Source organism: Pristiophorus japonicus, chromosome 1, assembly GCF_044704955.1.
Source record: "Pristiophorus japonicus isolate sPriJap1 chromosome 1, sPriJap1.hap1, whole genome shotgun sequence".
In the NCBI taxonomy this organism is placed as follows: domain Eukaryota; kingdom Metazoa; phylum Chordata; class Chondrichthyes; family Pristiophoridae; genus Pristiophorus; species Pristiophorus japonicus.
The window spans coordinates 102,834,421-102,847,280 of record NC_091977.1 but is presented as its reverse complement, the minus strand read 5'-3'; the positions used below and the strand labels follow the sequence as shown (position 1 = coordinate 102,847,280).

General features: G+C 43.0%; 1 protein-coding gene across 4 annotated transcripts in view; it reads right to left on the bottom strand.

The window, feature by feature from the left end:
* fancc (FA complementation group C) overlaps window positions 1–12,860 on the bottom strand; it is a 330,390-nt gene that overhangs the window by 70,997 nt on the left and 246,533 nt on the right. For all 4 annotated transcript variants that reach the window (XM_070882002.1, XM_070881996.1, XM_070882011.1 and 1 more), the window contains exon 10: window positions 1,459–1,558. In XM_070882002.1, coding sequence (XP_070738103.1) covers window positions 1,459–1,558 — 100 coding nt within the window. The remainder of the gene's footprint in view (window positions 1–1,458; window positions 1,559–12,860) is intronic.

The window sequence follows — 12,860 nt, the reverse complement described above, 5'->3', positions numbered from 1 at the left end:
CGAGAGAGAGAAGGGCAGTAGAGAGAGGGAGGTGGCAGAGTGTGTGTGAGAGGGTGGTGAGCGAGAGAAGTGGAAGAGTGGTGGAAGAGAGAAAGGGAGGAGGGAGAGAGAGTGAGCGAGAGAGAGGAGGAAGAAAGAGAGATGGGAGAGAGAAAGAGAGATGGGAGAGAGAGAGAGAGGTGGGAGAGAGACAGAGAGGGGTTTGGGAGGTGGGAGAGAGTGGTACTAGTCAAACTGTGAGCTGAGCAGCAATCCCATATCCTCTCCATCACTGAGGCCACCTACTTCCACTTTCTAACTATGCCCCTACCGTAGCTCATCTGTCGCTGAAACCCTCAACCATGATTCTTATGTTTAAATCACTTCATGGTCTTGCCCTTCGCTATCTCTGTAACTTTTCCCAGTATGATTAAACACGTCGCCCCCCACTCCCCAACCGCCGTTCTTCTGACTCCCATCCACTGGCCGCGGCCCTGCCTTCAGCCAGCTTGGCCCTTCACTTTGTATATCCTTCCATAAACCCTTTGGCTTCTCCGCTTTTGTCTCTCTTTCCTCCTTTAAGACCCTCCTTATAAGCCACCCCCTTAGTCTCCCCTACTAATATCTCCTTCTGCTTTGTGTTAACTATTTCTCTTACACCTCTGTGAAGACCCTTGGGATATTTCTTTATGTTATATCAATCTGGAATTAAAAAGCTGATATCAGTAAAAATGACCATGAAGCTGTTGGATGGTCGTAAAAACCCAACTAGTTCATTAATGTTCTTTAGGGAAGAAAACCCATCATCCATACTTAATCTGACCTATATGCGATTCAAGTCCGATGCCAATGTGGTTGACTCTTAACTGACCTGTCAAGTGGCCTAGCAAAGCCATTCTGTTGTATCAAACTGCTCACCTCACCACACAGATTGCAGTAAGCGGTTCAAGATGGCAGCCCATCACTACCTTCTATGGCCAATAAATGACAGCGCTGCCAGCGATGCCCACATAAATAAAAAATGCAAGTTGTTGTTAAATCCATGTATCATCAAGGACATTGCTCTGACACTAAATTAAATTTAGCCAACAGGTCGCTGATCAGGAAGTTGCTAGATACAAGCCCTGACTGCGATTGACTGATTACAGCCAGGATGGAGGTGGGAACAATTGGCCTCAGTGTTGGGGAAACAGAAAAAAGATTGGAAAAAATATGTTTCATTATCCCGTAACCTCAACTGGAAGCTTGCAATGGAAGAGAGGCTTGGGCTTGACTGCGATGCCCTTGCAGTTGAATAACTTATTGTAACTCAATATCAAGGCTCACACACGAATAATAACCACTGGACTGAAGGAGCAGAGATCATGAAGACTCCTTAAAGTGTCAGGTTTTAAATTTATGAGTGCTGTCTATAACTTAATTTATGAATTGCTTTTAAAAACAAACTACTTTTCATTTAGAAACTGAAGAATAACTAACCTGAGTCTGCATCTGCAGCAGAGCTTGAACAAAACACCGTGTAAATGCTTGTATAATGGTAATAATTTTAGGGTGCCCATCAGTCTCGAGTAAAATGGCCCTTACGATTTAAAGAGACAAAAATCGCACAATTAGCACACATTAATGCCAGTCATCCAGAGTTTAACAGTGCATTCATGCAAAACAATATACTTGTTTGCATCCAGAGCTATCTGGTAGTGCTTCACAGAAAGGCAAGAGTAATAATGTGTCGCCATAAATCATACAGCTGCCAGCTCTTTAAATTCAGCTGGTTACATCTAGAGACAGGAATCTTCTCAATGCCTGCCTTTCTTTAGTCCCAATGAGAAATTAGGTCACAGATAGTTCATGTGTAGCTCTTGGTACAAGTTTTAAAATACAATTGTGAGACTGAATTTATACTGGTAAGTTTCAAATCAACATTAATTTAAATTTGGCAAAATGAGCGCATTTTACATTTTTTTCTAACCAATTTAACTAAATGCAGACTATTTTGCGTGACAAGTGCATTATGCTTCTTCGCATTACACTGCATGAAAGCAGCAAACAGCTGTGCAAATGGAAACTAGTATTGTTCATATTAAATCATGCAGTGCCGAGTACACCATGGCTAAGCATAATGTGCAATTTAGACTCATACTTATCCTAACATCTGTTCTATCTTTCTCTTTATCCTGATAATTTAGTTGGACATTTCATCTTTTTAATATTACAGGCACGAAAATACACAATACTGTCGAAAGAAAAATGACAGGCCTTTCAGAAAATCCTCATTTCTTTTGCTAAGGACTGGGAAAAAATATCACACAGTGAAATCAACACCTCCTCCCCATCATCATTTTCAAAAGATTAGCAATATAAAGCATGCACTGCAAAACAGATCCCATTTAATCTTTTCCTTTGTGCTGGTGTGAATAAATCTGCCTTCTCCTCTTCCATGAACCTTTTTAAAAAAAAACACCCACAAGTGATAGCACTTTGTCTTTAAAGTGGCAGCAATGATAACCTTAACTTGTTGCATTTCAAAAGCATGGGGAGCTGCAAACATTTGTTCTCTTAAATTGGCACTTTATTTTTGTAAAACTTGCTGCACAAAAAGGATTTGTATGACAACAAAATAAAGCCAAGTAATGATGAAGAGACAGTGCTACACCACAGATGCACAGGATCCATGATGAAACTCAATAAGAGATAAGATAAAATGGAAACTGTATTGATTCCAACTTACTGGCATTAGAAGTGACCATTATTCTTTGTTGTTGGGCACCGGATGGTAGTTTTAGTGCTAGAATGCATTGCAAGTACACCTATCCACTGCAAAGGGGATACATTTCTGGTATATGCAAATTCTCAGCACAGTTAGTGCAAAGGCAACACTAATACGTTGAAAACAATAAAAGCATGGCTAATTTTGGCCACCACTAAACAACTTACTGTTGTTCACGGTAAACAATCGATCACACTACTTCATTTATGCTCCAAATATTCCTTCTTGCCATTCACCCCTCTCTCCCGCTCCAGAAAAACCAATCAGAAATAAAACATTAAAACCTTTTCAGTTTAGGGTAACCTTTATTTTATTTAATTCTCTAGTAGCTGATAAGGAATTAGTTCTCAAGCATTCTCAGGAGTACTAGCTTCGAGCTAGATAAAACTAGTGTGACTACGAGTAAGGCAGGTATGGGGACCCAGGACGTAGTGCTTGAGGAGCTTTAGCACTTGCTCTTGTCCAACAGGTTTGAGGCCCTTACTCCCTGTGTGGACGACAGCAAGGACTGCAGGGAGGATGAGCAAACTGACCACAGCACCGTGGTACAGGAGGCCATTCCAGTTGGGGGAGTAAAAAGAAATGCGGTAGTGGTAGGGGACAGTATAGTTTAGAGGATAGATACTGTTCTCTGCAGCAGAGAGCGTGAGTCCCGAAGGCGATGTTGCCTGCCCAGTGCCAGGGTTAACACTGAAACTATAGAAAATAGGTGCAGGAGTAGGCCATTCGGCTCTTCGAACCCGCACCACCATTCAATATGATCATGGCTGATCATGCAACTTTAGTACCCCATTCCTGCTTTCTCTCCATACCCCTTGATCCCTTTAGCCGAAAGTGCCGCATCTAACTCCCTTTTGAATATATCTAACGAAAAGGCCTCAACAACTTTCTGTGATAGAGAATTCCACAGGTTCACAATTCTCTGAGTGAAGAAGTTTCTCCTCATCTCGGTCCTAAATGGCTTACCCCTTATCCTCAGACTGTGACCACTGGTTCTGGACTTCCCCAACATCGGGAACATTCTTCCAGCATCTAACCTGTCCAATCCCATCAGAATTTTATATGTTTCTATGACATCCCCTCTCAGTCTTCTAAATTCCAGTGAATATAAGCCTAGTCGATCCAGTCTTTCTTCATGTCATTCCTGCCATCCCGGGAATGAGTCTGGTGAACCTTTGCTGCACTCCCTCAATTGCAAGAATGTCCTTCCTCAGATTAGGAGACCAAAACTGTACACAATCTTCAAGGTGTGGCCTCACCAAGGCCCTGAACAACTACAGCAAGACCTCCCTGCTCCTATATTCAAATCCTCTCGCTATGAAGGCCAACATGCCATTTGCCTTCTTCACCGCCTGCTGTACCTGCATGCCAACTTTCAGTGACTGATGTACCATGACAACCAGGTCTCATTGCACCTTCCCTTTTCCTAATCTGTCACCATTCAGATAATATTCTGCCTTCCTGTTTTTGCCACCAAAGTGGATAACCTCACATTTATCTACATTATACTGCATCTGCCATGCATTTGCCCACTCACCTAACCTGTCCAAGTCACCCTGCAACCTCTTAGCATCATCCTCACAGCTCACACTGTCACCCAGCTTAGTGTCATCTGCAAACTTGGAGATATATTCAATTCCTTCGTCTAAATCATTAATGTATATTGCAAATAGCTGGGGTCCCAACACTGATCCTTGTGGTACCCCACTAGTCACTGCCTGCCATTCTGAAAAGGACCCGTTTATTCCTACTCTTTGCTTCCTGTCTGCCAACCAGTTCTCTATCCACGTCAATACATTACCCCCATTACCATGTGCTTTAATTTTGCACACTAAACTCTTGTGTGGGACCTTGTCAAAAGTCTTTTGAAAGTCCAAATACACCACATCCACTGGTTCTCCCTTATCCACTCTACCAGTTACATCCTCAAAAAATTCTAGAAGATTTGTCAAGCATGATTTCCATTTCATAAATCGATGCTGACTTGGACCGATCCTGTCACTGCTTTCCAAATGCGCTACTATTACATCTTTAATAATTGATCCCAACATCTTCCCCACCACCGATGTCAGGCTAACCGGTCTATAATTCCCTGTTTTTTCTCTTCCAACTTTTTTAAAAAGTGGGATTAAATTCGCTAACCTCCAATCCATAGGAACTGATCCAGAGTCTACATAATGTTAGAAAATGACCACCAATGCATCCACTATTTCTAGGGCCACTTCCTTAAGTACTCTGGGATGCAGACTATCAGGCCCTGGAGACTTATCGGCCCTTAATTCCATCAATTTCCCAAACACAATTTACTGACCAAAAAGGATTTCCTTCAGTTCCTCCTTCTCACTAGACTCTCGGTCCCCTAGTATTTCCGGAAGGTTATTTGTGTCTTCCTTAGTGAAGACAGAACCAAAGTATTTGTTCAATTGGCCTGCCATTTCTTTGTTCCCCATTATAAATTTATCTGATTCTGACTGCAAGGGACCTACATTTGTCTTCACAAATCTTTTTCTCTTCACATATCTATAGAAGCTTTTGCAGTCAGTTTTTATGTTCCCTGCAAGCTTCCTCTCGTACTCTATTTCCCCCCTCCTAATTAAACCCTTTGTCCTCCTCTGCTGAATTCTAAATTTCTTCCAGTCCTCAGGTTTGCTGCTTTTTCTGCCCAATTTATATGCCTCTTCCTTGGATTTAATACTATCCCTAATTTCCCTTGTTAGCCACGGTTGAGCCACCTTCCCCGTTTTATTTTTACGCCAGACAGGGATGTATAATTGTTGAAGTTCATCCATGTGATCTTTAAATGTCTGCCATCTCCTCTGGGCTGGAGAGGAACTTGGAGTGGGAGGGGAAAGATCCAGTTGTTGTAGTCCACATAGGTACCAACGACATAGGTAATACAAACAAAGAGGTTCTGCTGAGGGAGTATGAGCAGCTAGGGACTAAATTAAAAAGCAGAACCATGAAGGTAATACTACCTGAGCCACAAGCTAATTTGCATAGGTAAATAGGATCATAGAAATGAACACATGGCTCAAAGATTGGTGTAGGAGGAATGGGTTTCAATTGATGGGGCACTGGCACCAGCACTGGAATAGGAGGGAGCAGTTGTCGGGACAGACAACATTTGAACCAGCCTGGGACCAGTGTCCGAGCGAATCGTAAGGGTCTATTTCCATTGGTGGAGGAGTCTATTACGAGGTGACATAGTTTTAAGGTGGTTGGTGGAAGGTTTAGAGGGGATTTGAGGGGGGCTTCTTTACGCAGAGGGTTGTGGGGATCTGGCACTCGCTGCCTGGAAGAGTGGTGGATGCAGAAACCCTCACCACTTTTAAGAGATGGTTGGATGGGCACTTAAAATGCAGTAACTTGCAGGGTTACGGACCAAGAGCTGGTAATTGGGATTAGACTGGATGACCTTTTGTTGGACGCGCAGATATAATGGTAAGTACTGCAGAGAATAAAATACAGCCAGGGTGATGATCTGGACTAATTTCAATTGCCTGGATGGGTCGGAGAAGAATTTTCCCAGATTTTTTCTCCCTAAATTGACCTGGGTTTTTATCTGTTTTTTGCCCCTCCCAGGAGATCACATGGCTCCAGTTGGGGTGGGGTGTAGAATGTTTCAGTATAAGGGGTGTGAGGAGGACTGGTTGGGCTGGGTGCTATTTGCCTTTCCGTCATTGTTCATAGGTTTATACGTAACCTTCAGGGCTGCGGACAAAGAGCCGTGCAGCTCTTTGTCGGCCGGCGCGGACACGATGGGCCGAAATGGCCTCCTCCTGCGCTGTAAATTTCTATGTTTCTATTACAACCAATGCATCCACTATGTCTGCAGCCACTTCTTTTAAGACCCTAGGACGCAGGCCATCAGGTCCAGGTGACTTGTCCACCTTTATTCCCATTAGTTTGCCGAGTACTTTATCTCTAGTGATAGTGATTGTTTTAAGTTCCCCCACCCCCCCCCGTCCCCCTTCCCCCCACCCCACAAGCTCTTTGATTATCAGTTATTGGAATGTTTTTAGTGTCTTCTACAGTGAAGACCGATACAAAATACTTTCTTTACAAATCCTTTACTTCCTTAGTTAGCCACGGATGGTTCATCCTTCGCATCGAGTCTTTCTTTTTCACTGGAACATATCTTTGCTAAGAGTTATGAAATATTTCCTCAAATGTTTGCCACTGCTTTTCTACAGTCTCAGTCTTTAATATATTTTCCCAGTCCACTTTAATCAACTCTGCCTTCATACCTTTGTAATTACCTTTATTTTTCAGGACACTAGTTTGAGACCTCGCTTTCTCACCCTCAAACTGAATTTGAAATTTTACCATGCTATGATCACTCTTCCCAAGAGAATCCTTCACTACGGGATCATTAATTAATCCAGACTCGTTACACATTACCAGATCTAGAATAGTCTGCTCCCTGGTTGGTTCCACAACATATTGTTCCAAGAAACCATCCCACATACACTCTATGAACTCTTCCTCAAGGCTACCTTTCCCAATTTGATTTGACCAATATGAAGATTAAAATCGCCCTGATTACTGCTGTACCTTTCTTACAAGCCTCCATTATTTCTTGATTTATACTCTGTCCTACAGTGTGGCTACTGTTAGGGGGCCTGTAGAGTACTCCCACCAGTGACTTCTTTCTCATTTTTTCTTATCTCTATCCAAACTGATTCTACATCTTGATCTTCTGAACCAATATCATTTCTCACGACTGCACTGATCTCATCTCTTATTAGAAACATAGAAAATAGGTGCAGGAGTAGGTCATTCGGCCCTTCGAGCCAGCACCACCATTCAATAAGATCATGGCTGATCATTCACCTCAGTACCCCTTTCCGGCTTTCTCTCCATACCCCTTGAGCCGTCAGGGATGTATCTAACTCCCTCTTGAATATATCTAACGAACTAGCAGCAACAACTCTCTGCGGTAGAGAATTCCACAGGTTAACAACTCTCAGTGAAGAAGTTTCTCCTCATCTCAGTCCTAAATGGCTTTCCCCTTATCCTTAGACTGTGTCACCTGGTTCTGGACTTCCCGAACATCAGGAACATTCTTCCAGCATCTAACCTGTCCAGTCCTGTCAGAATTTAATATGTTTCTATGATATACCCTCTCATTCTTCTAAACTCCAGTGAATACAGGCCCAGTCGATCCAGTCTCTCCTCATATGTCAGTCCTGCCATTCCGGGAATCAGTCTGGTGAACCTTCGCTGCACTCCCTCAATAGCAAGAACGTCCTTCCTCAGATTAGGAGACCAAAACTGAACACAATATTCCAGGCGAGGCCTCACCAAGGCCCTGTATAACTGTAGTAAGACCTCCCTGCTCCTATACTCAAATCCCCTAGCTATGAAGGCCAACATACCATTTGCCTTCTTCACCGCCTGCTGTACCTGCATGTCAACTTTCAATGACTAATGTACCATGACACCCAGGTCTCGGTGCACCTCCCCTTTTCCTAATCTGCCACCATTCAGATAATATTCTGCCTTCCTGTTTTTGCCCCCAAAGTGGATAACCTCACATTTATCCACATTATACTGCATCTGCCATGCATTTGCCCACACATCTAACCTGTCCAAGTCACCCTGCAGCCTCTTAGCGTCCTCCTCACAGCTCATACTGCCACCCAGCTTAGTGTCATCTGCAAACTTGGAGATATTACACTCAATTCCTTCCTCTAAATCATTAATGTATATTGTAAATAGCTGGGGTCCCAGCATTGAGCCCTGCGGCACTCCACTAGTCACTGCCTGCCATTCTGAAAAGGACCCGTTTATCCCGACTCTTTGCTTCTTCTCTGCTAACCAGTTCTCTATCCACATCAATACATTACCCCCAATATCATGAGATTAATTTTGCACGCTAATCTCTTGTGTGGGACCTTGTCAAAAGCCTTCTGAAAGTCCAAATACACCACATCCACTGGTTCTCCCTTGTCCACTCTACTAGTTACATCTGCAAAAAATTCCAGAAGGTTTGTCAAGCATGATTTTCCTTTCATAAATCTATGCTGACTTGGACCAATCCTATCATTGCTTTCCAAATGCGCTGCTATTTCATCTTTATTATTAACAGAGCTACACCCACCTTTTTCTTTCTGGCTAACCTTACAAAATGGCAAATACCCCTTTATTTTCAGTTCATAGCCTTGGTCACCTTGCAACCATGTCTCTGTAATGGCAATCAGATCATACCCATTAATTTCTATTTGTGCTGTCAACTCACCTATCTTGTTACAAATGCTTTGTGCGTTCAGATATAGAGCTTTTAATTTTGTCTTTTGTTTATATGCTCTGTCCCTTCCTGTCACACTCTGGTTGTCATTACCCCTATTGTTGCTCTGCAATTTTGCCTTCTCCTTTCCCTTTGACTTTTTAAATTTCCGCTCACCTGATCCCCCCCGCCCCCCCCCCCCCCCCCCCCCCCCCCACTATTTAGTTTAAAGCCCTATCTACAGCCCCAGTTATTCGATTCGCTCGGACACTGGTCCCAGGCTGGTTCAAATGTTGTCTGTCCCGACAACTGCTCCCTCCTATCCCAGTGCTGGTGCCAGTGCCCCATCAATTGAAACCCATTCCTCCTACACCAATCTTTGAGCCATGTGTTCATTTCTATGATCCTATTTACCTATGCAAATTAGCTTGTGGCTCAGGTAGTATTACCTTTATGGTTCTGCTTTTTAATTTAGTCCCTAGCTGCTCATACTCCCTCAGCAGAACCTCTTTGTTTGTATTACCTATGTCGTTGGTACCTACGTGGACTACAACAACTGGATCTTTCCCCTCCCACTCCAAGTTCCTCTCCAGCCCAGAGGAGATGGCAGACATTTAAAGATCACATGGATGAACTTCAACAATTATACATCCCTGTCTGGCGTAAAAATAAAACGGGGAAGGTGGCTCAACCATGGCTAACAAGGGAAATTAGGGATAGTATTAAATCCAAGGAAGAGGCATATAAATTGGGCAGAAAAAGCAGCAAACCTGAGGACTGGAAGAAATTTAGAATTCAGCAGAGGAGGACAAAGGGTTTAATTAGGAGGGGGGAAATAGAGTACGAGAGGAAGCTTGCAGGGAACATAAAAACTGACTGCAAAAGCTTCTATAGATATGTGAAGAGAAAAAGATTTGTGAAGACAAATGTAGGTCCCTTGCAGTCAGAATCAGATAAATTTATAATGGGGAACAAAGAAATGGCAGACCAACTGAACAAATACTTTGGTTCTGTCTTCACTAAGGAAGACACAAATAACCTTCCGGAAATACTAGGGGACCGAGAGTCTAGTGAGAAGGAGGAACTGAAGGAAATCCTTTTTGGTCAGTAAATTGTGTTTGGGAAATTGATGGAATTAAGGGCCGATAAGTCTCCAGGGCCTGATAGTCTGCATCCCAGAGTACTTAAGGAAGTGGCCCTAGAAATAGTGGATGCATTGGTGGTCATTTTCTAACATTCTATAGACTTTGGATCAGTTCCTATGGGATTGGAGTGTAGCTAATGTAAACCCACTTTTAAAAAAAGGAGGGAGAGAGAAAACAGATAATTATAGACTGGTTAGCCTGACATCGGTCGAGGGGAAAATGTTGGAATCAATTATTAAAGGTGTAATAGCAGCGCATTTGGAAAGCAGTGACAGGATCGATCCAAGTCAGCATGGATTTATGAAAGGGAAATCATGCTTGACAAATCTTCTAGAATTTTTTGAGGATGTAACTGATAGAGTGGATAAGGGAGAACCAGTGGATGTGGTGTATTTGGACTTTCAAAAGGCTTTTGACAAGGTCCCACACAAGAGATTAGTGTGTAAAATTAAATCACATGGTATTGGGGGTAATGTATTGACGTGGATAGAGAATGGGTTGGCAGACAGAAGCAACGAGTAGGAATAAACAGGTCCTTTTCAGAATGGCAGGCAGTGACAAGTGGTGTACCGCAAGGTTCAGTGCTGGGACCCCAGTTATTTACAATATACATTGATGATTTAGACGAAGGAATTGAATGTAATATCTCCAAGTTTTCAGATGACACTAAGCTGTGTGGCAATGTGAGCTGTGAGGAGGATACTAAGAGGCTGCAGAGTGACTTGGACAGGTTAGGTGAGTGGGAAAATGCATGGCAGATGCAGTATAATGTAGATAAATGTGAGGTTATCCACTTTGGTGGCAAAAACAGGAAGGCAGAATATTATCTGAATGGTGACAGATTAAGAAAAGGGGAGGTGCAACGAGACCTGGGTACATCAGTCATTGAAAATTGGCATGCAGGTACAGCAGGCGGTGAAGAAGGCAAATGGCATGTTGGCCTTCATTGCGAGAGGATTGGAGTATAGGAGCAGGGAGCTCTTACTGCATTTGTACAGGGTTTTGGTGAGGCCACACCTTGAATATTGTGTACAGTTTTGGTCTCCTAATCTGAGGATGGACATTCTTGCTATTGAGGGAGTGCAGCGAAGGTTCACCAGACTGATTCCCGGGATGGCAGGACTGACATATGAAGAAAGACTGGATAGACTAGGCTTATATTATCTCATAGAAACATAAAATTCTGACGGGATTAGACAGGTTAGATGCAGGAAGATTGTTCCCGATGTTGGGGAAGTCACAGTCTAAGGGTAAAGGGTAAGCCACTTAGGACCGAGATGAGGAGAAACTTCTTCACTGAGAGAATTGTGAACCTGTAGAATTCTCTACCACAGAAAGTTGTTGAAGCCAGTTTATTAGATATATTCAAAAGGGGGTTTGATGTTACCCTTATGGCTAAAGGGATCAAGGGGTATGGAGAGAAAGCAGGAATGGAGTACTAAAGTTGCAGAAATGATCAGCCATGATCATATTGAATGGTGGTGCAGGCTCTAAGAGCCAAATGGCCTAGTCCTGCACCTATTTTCTATATTTCTATGTTTGACAAATTTTCTGGAATTCTTTGAGGATGTAACGAGCAGGGTGAATAAAGGAGAATGAGTAGATGTCGTGTATTTGGATTTCCAGAAAGCATTCGATAAGGTGCCACATAAAAGGTTACTGCACAAGATAAGAACTCACAGGGTTGGTGGTAATATATTAGCGTGGATAGAGGATTGGCTAATTAACAGAAAACAGAGAGTCGTGATAAATGGGTAATTTTCAGGTTAGCAAGCTGTAACCAGTGGGGTGCCACAGGGATCAGTGCTGGGGCCTCAACTATTTACAATTTATATCAATGATTTGGATGAAGGGACCGAGTGTAATGTAGCCAAATTTGCTGATGATACAAAGAGAGGTAGGAAAGCAAGTTGTGAGGAGGCCGTAAAGAATCTACAAAGGTATAGATAGGCTCAGCGAGGGGGCAAAAATTTGGTCGATCGAGTATAATGTGGGAAAATGTGAGGTTATCCACTTTGGTAGGAAAAATAAAAAAGCAAATTACTATTTAAATGGGGAGAGATTACAGAATGCTGCAGTACAGAGCAATCTGGGGGTTATTGTACATGAAACATAAAAAGTTAGCGTGCAGGTACAACAAGTAATCAGGAAGGCAAATGGAATGTTGGCCTTTATTGCAAGGGGAATGGAATATAAAAGCAGGGAGTCCTGCTCCAACTGTACATGGCGTTGGTAAGATGACACCTGGGGTACTGCGTACAGCTTTGGTCTCCTTATTTAAGGAAGGATATAGTTGCATTGGAGGCAGTTCAGAGAAGGTTCACGAGGTTGATTCCTGAGATGAAGGGTATGTCATATGAAGAGAGGTTGAGCCTATACTCATTGGAGTTTAGAAGAATTAGAGGTGAGATTCTGAGGGGGCTGGACAGGGTAGATGCAGAGAGGATGTGTCCCCTCATGGGGGAATTTAGAACTAGGGGGCATAGTTTCAGAATAAGGGGTCGTCCATTTAAGACAGAAATGAGGAGGAATTTCTTCTCTCAGAGGGTCGTGAGTTTTTGGAATTCTCTACTCCAGAGAGCTGTGTAGGCTGGGTCATTGAATATATTTAAGGTGGAGATAGACAGATTTTTGAATGATAAGGGAGTCAAGGGTTATGGGGAACGGGCGGGGAAGTGTAGTTGAGGCCAGGATCAGATCCGCCATGATCTTATTGAATGGCGGAGCAGGCTCAAGGGAC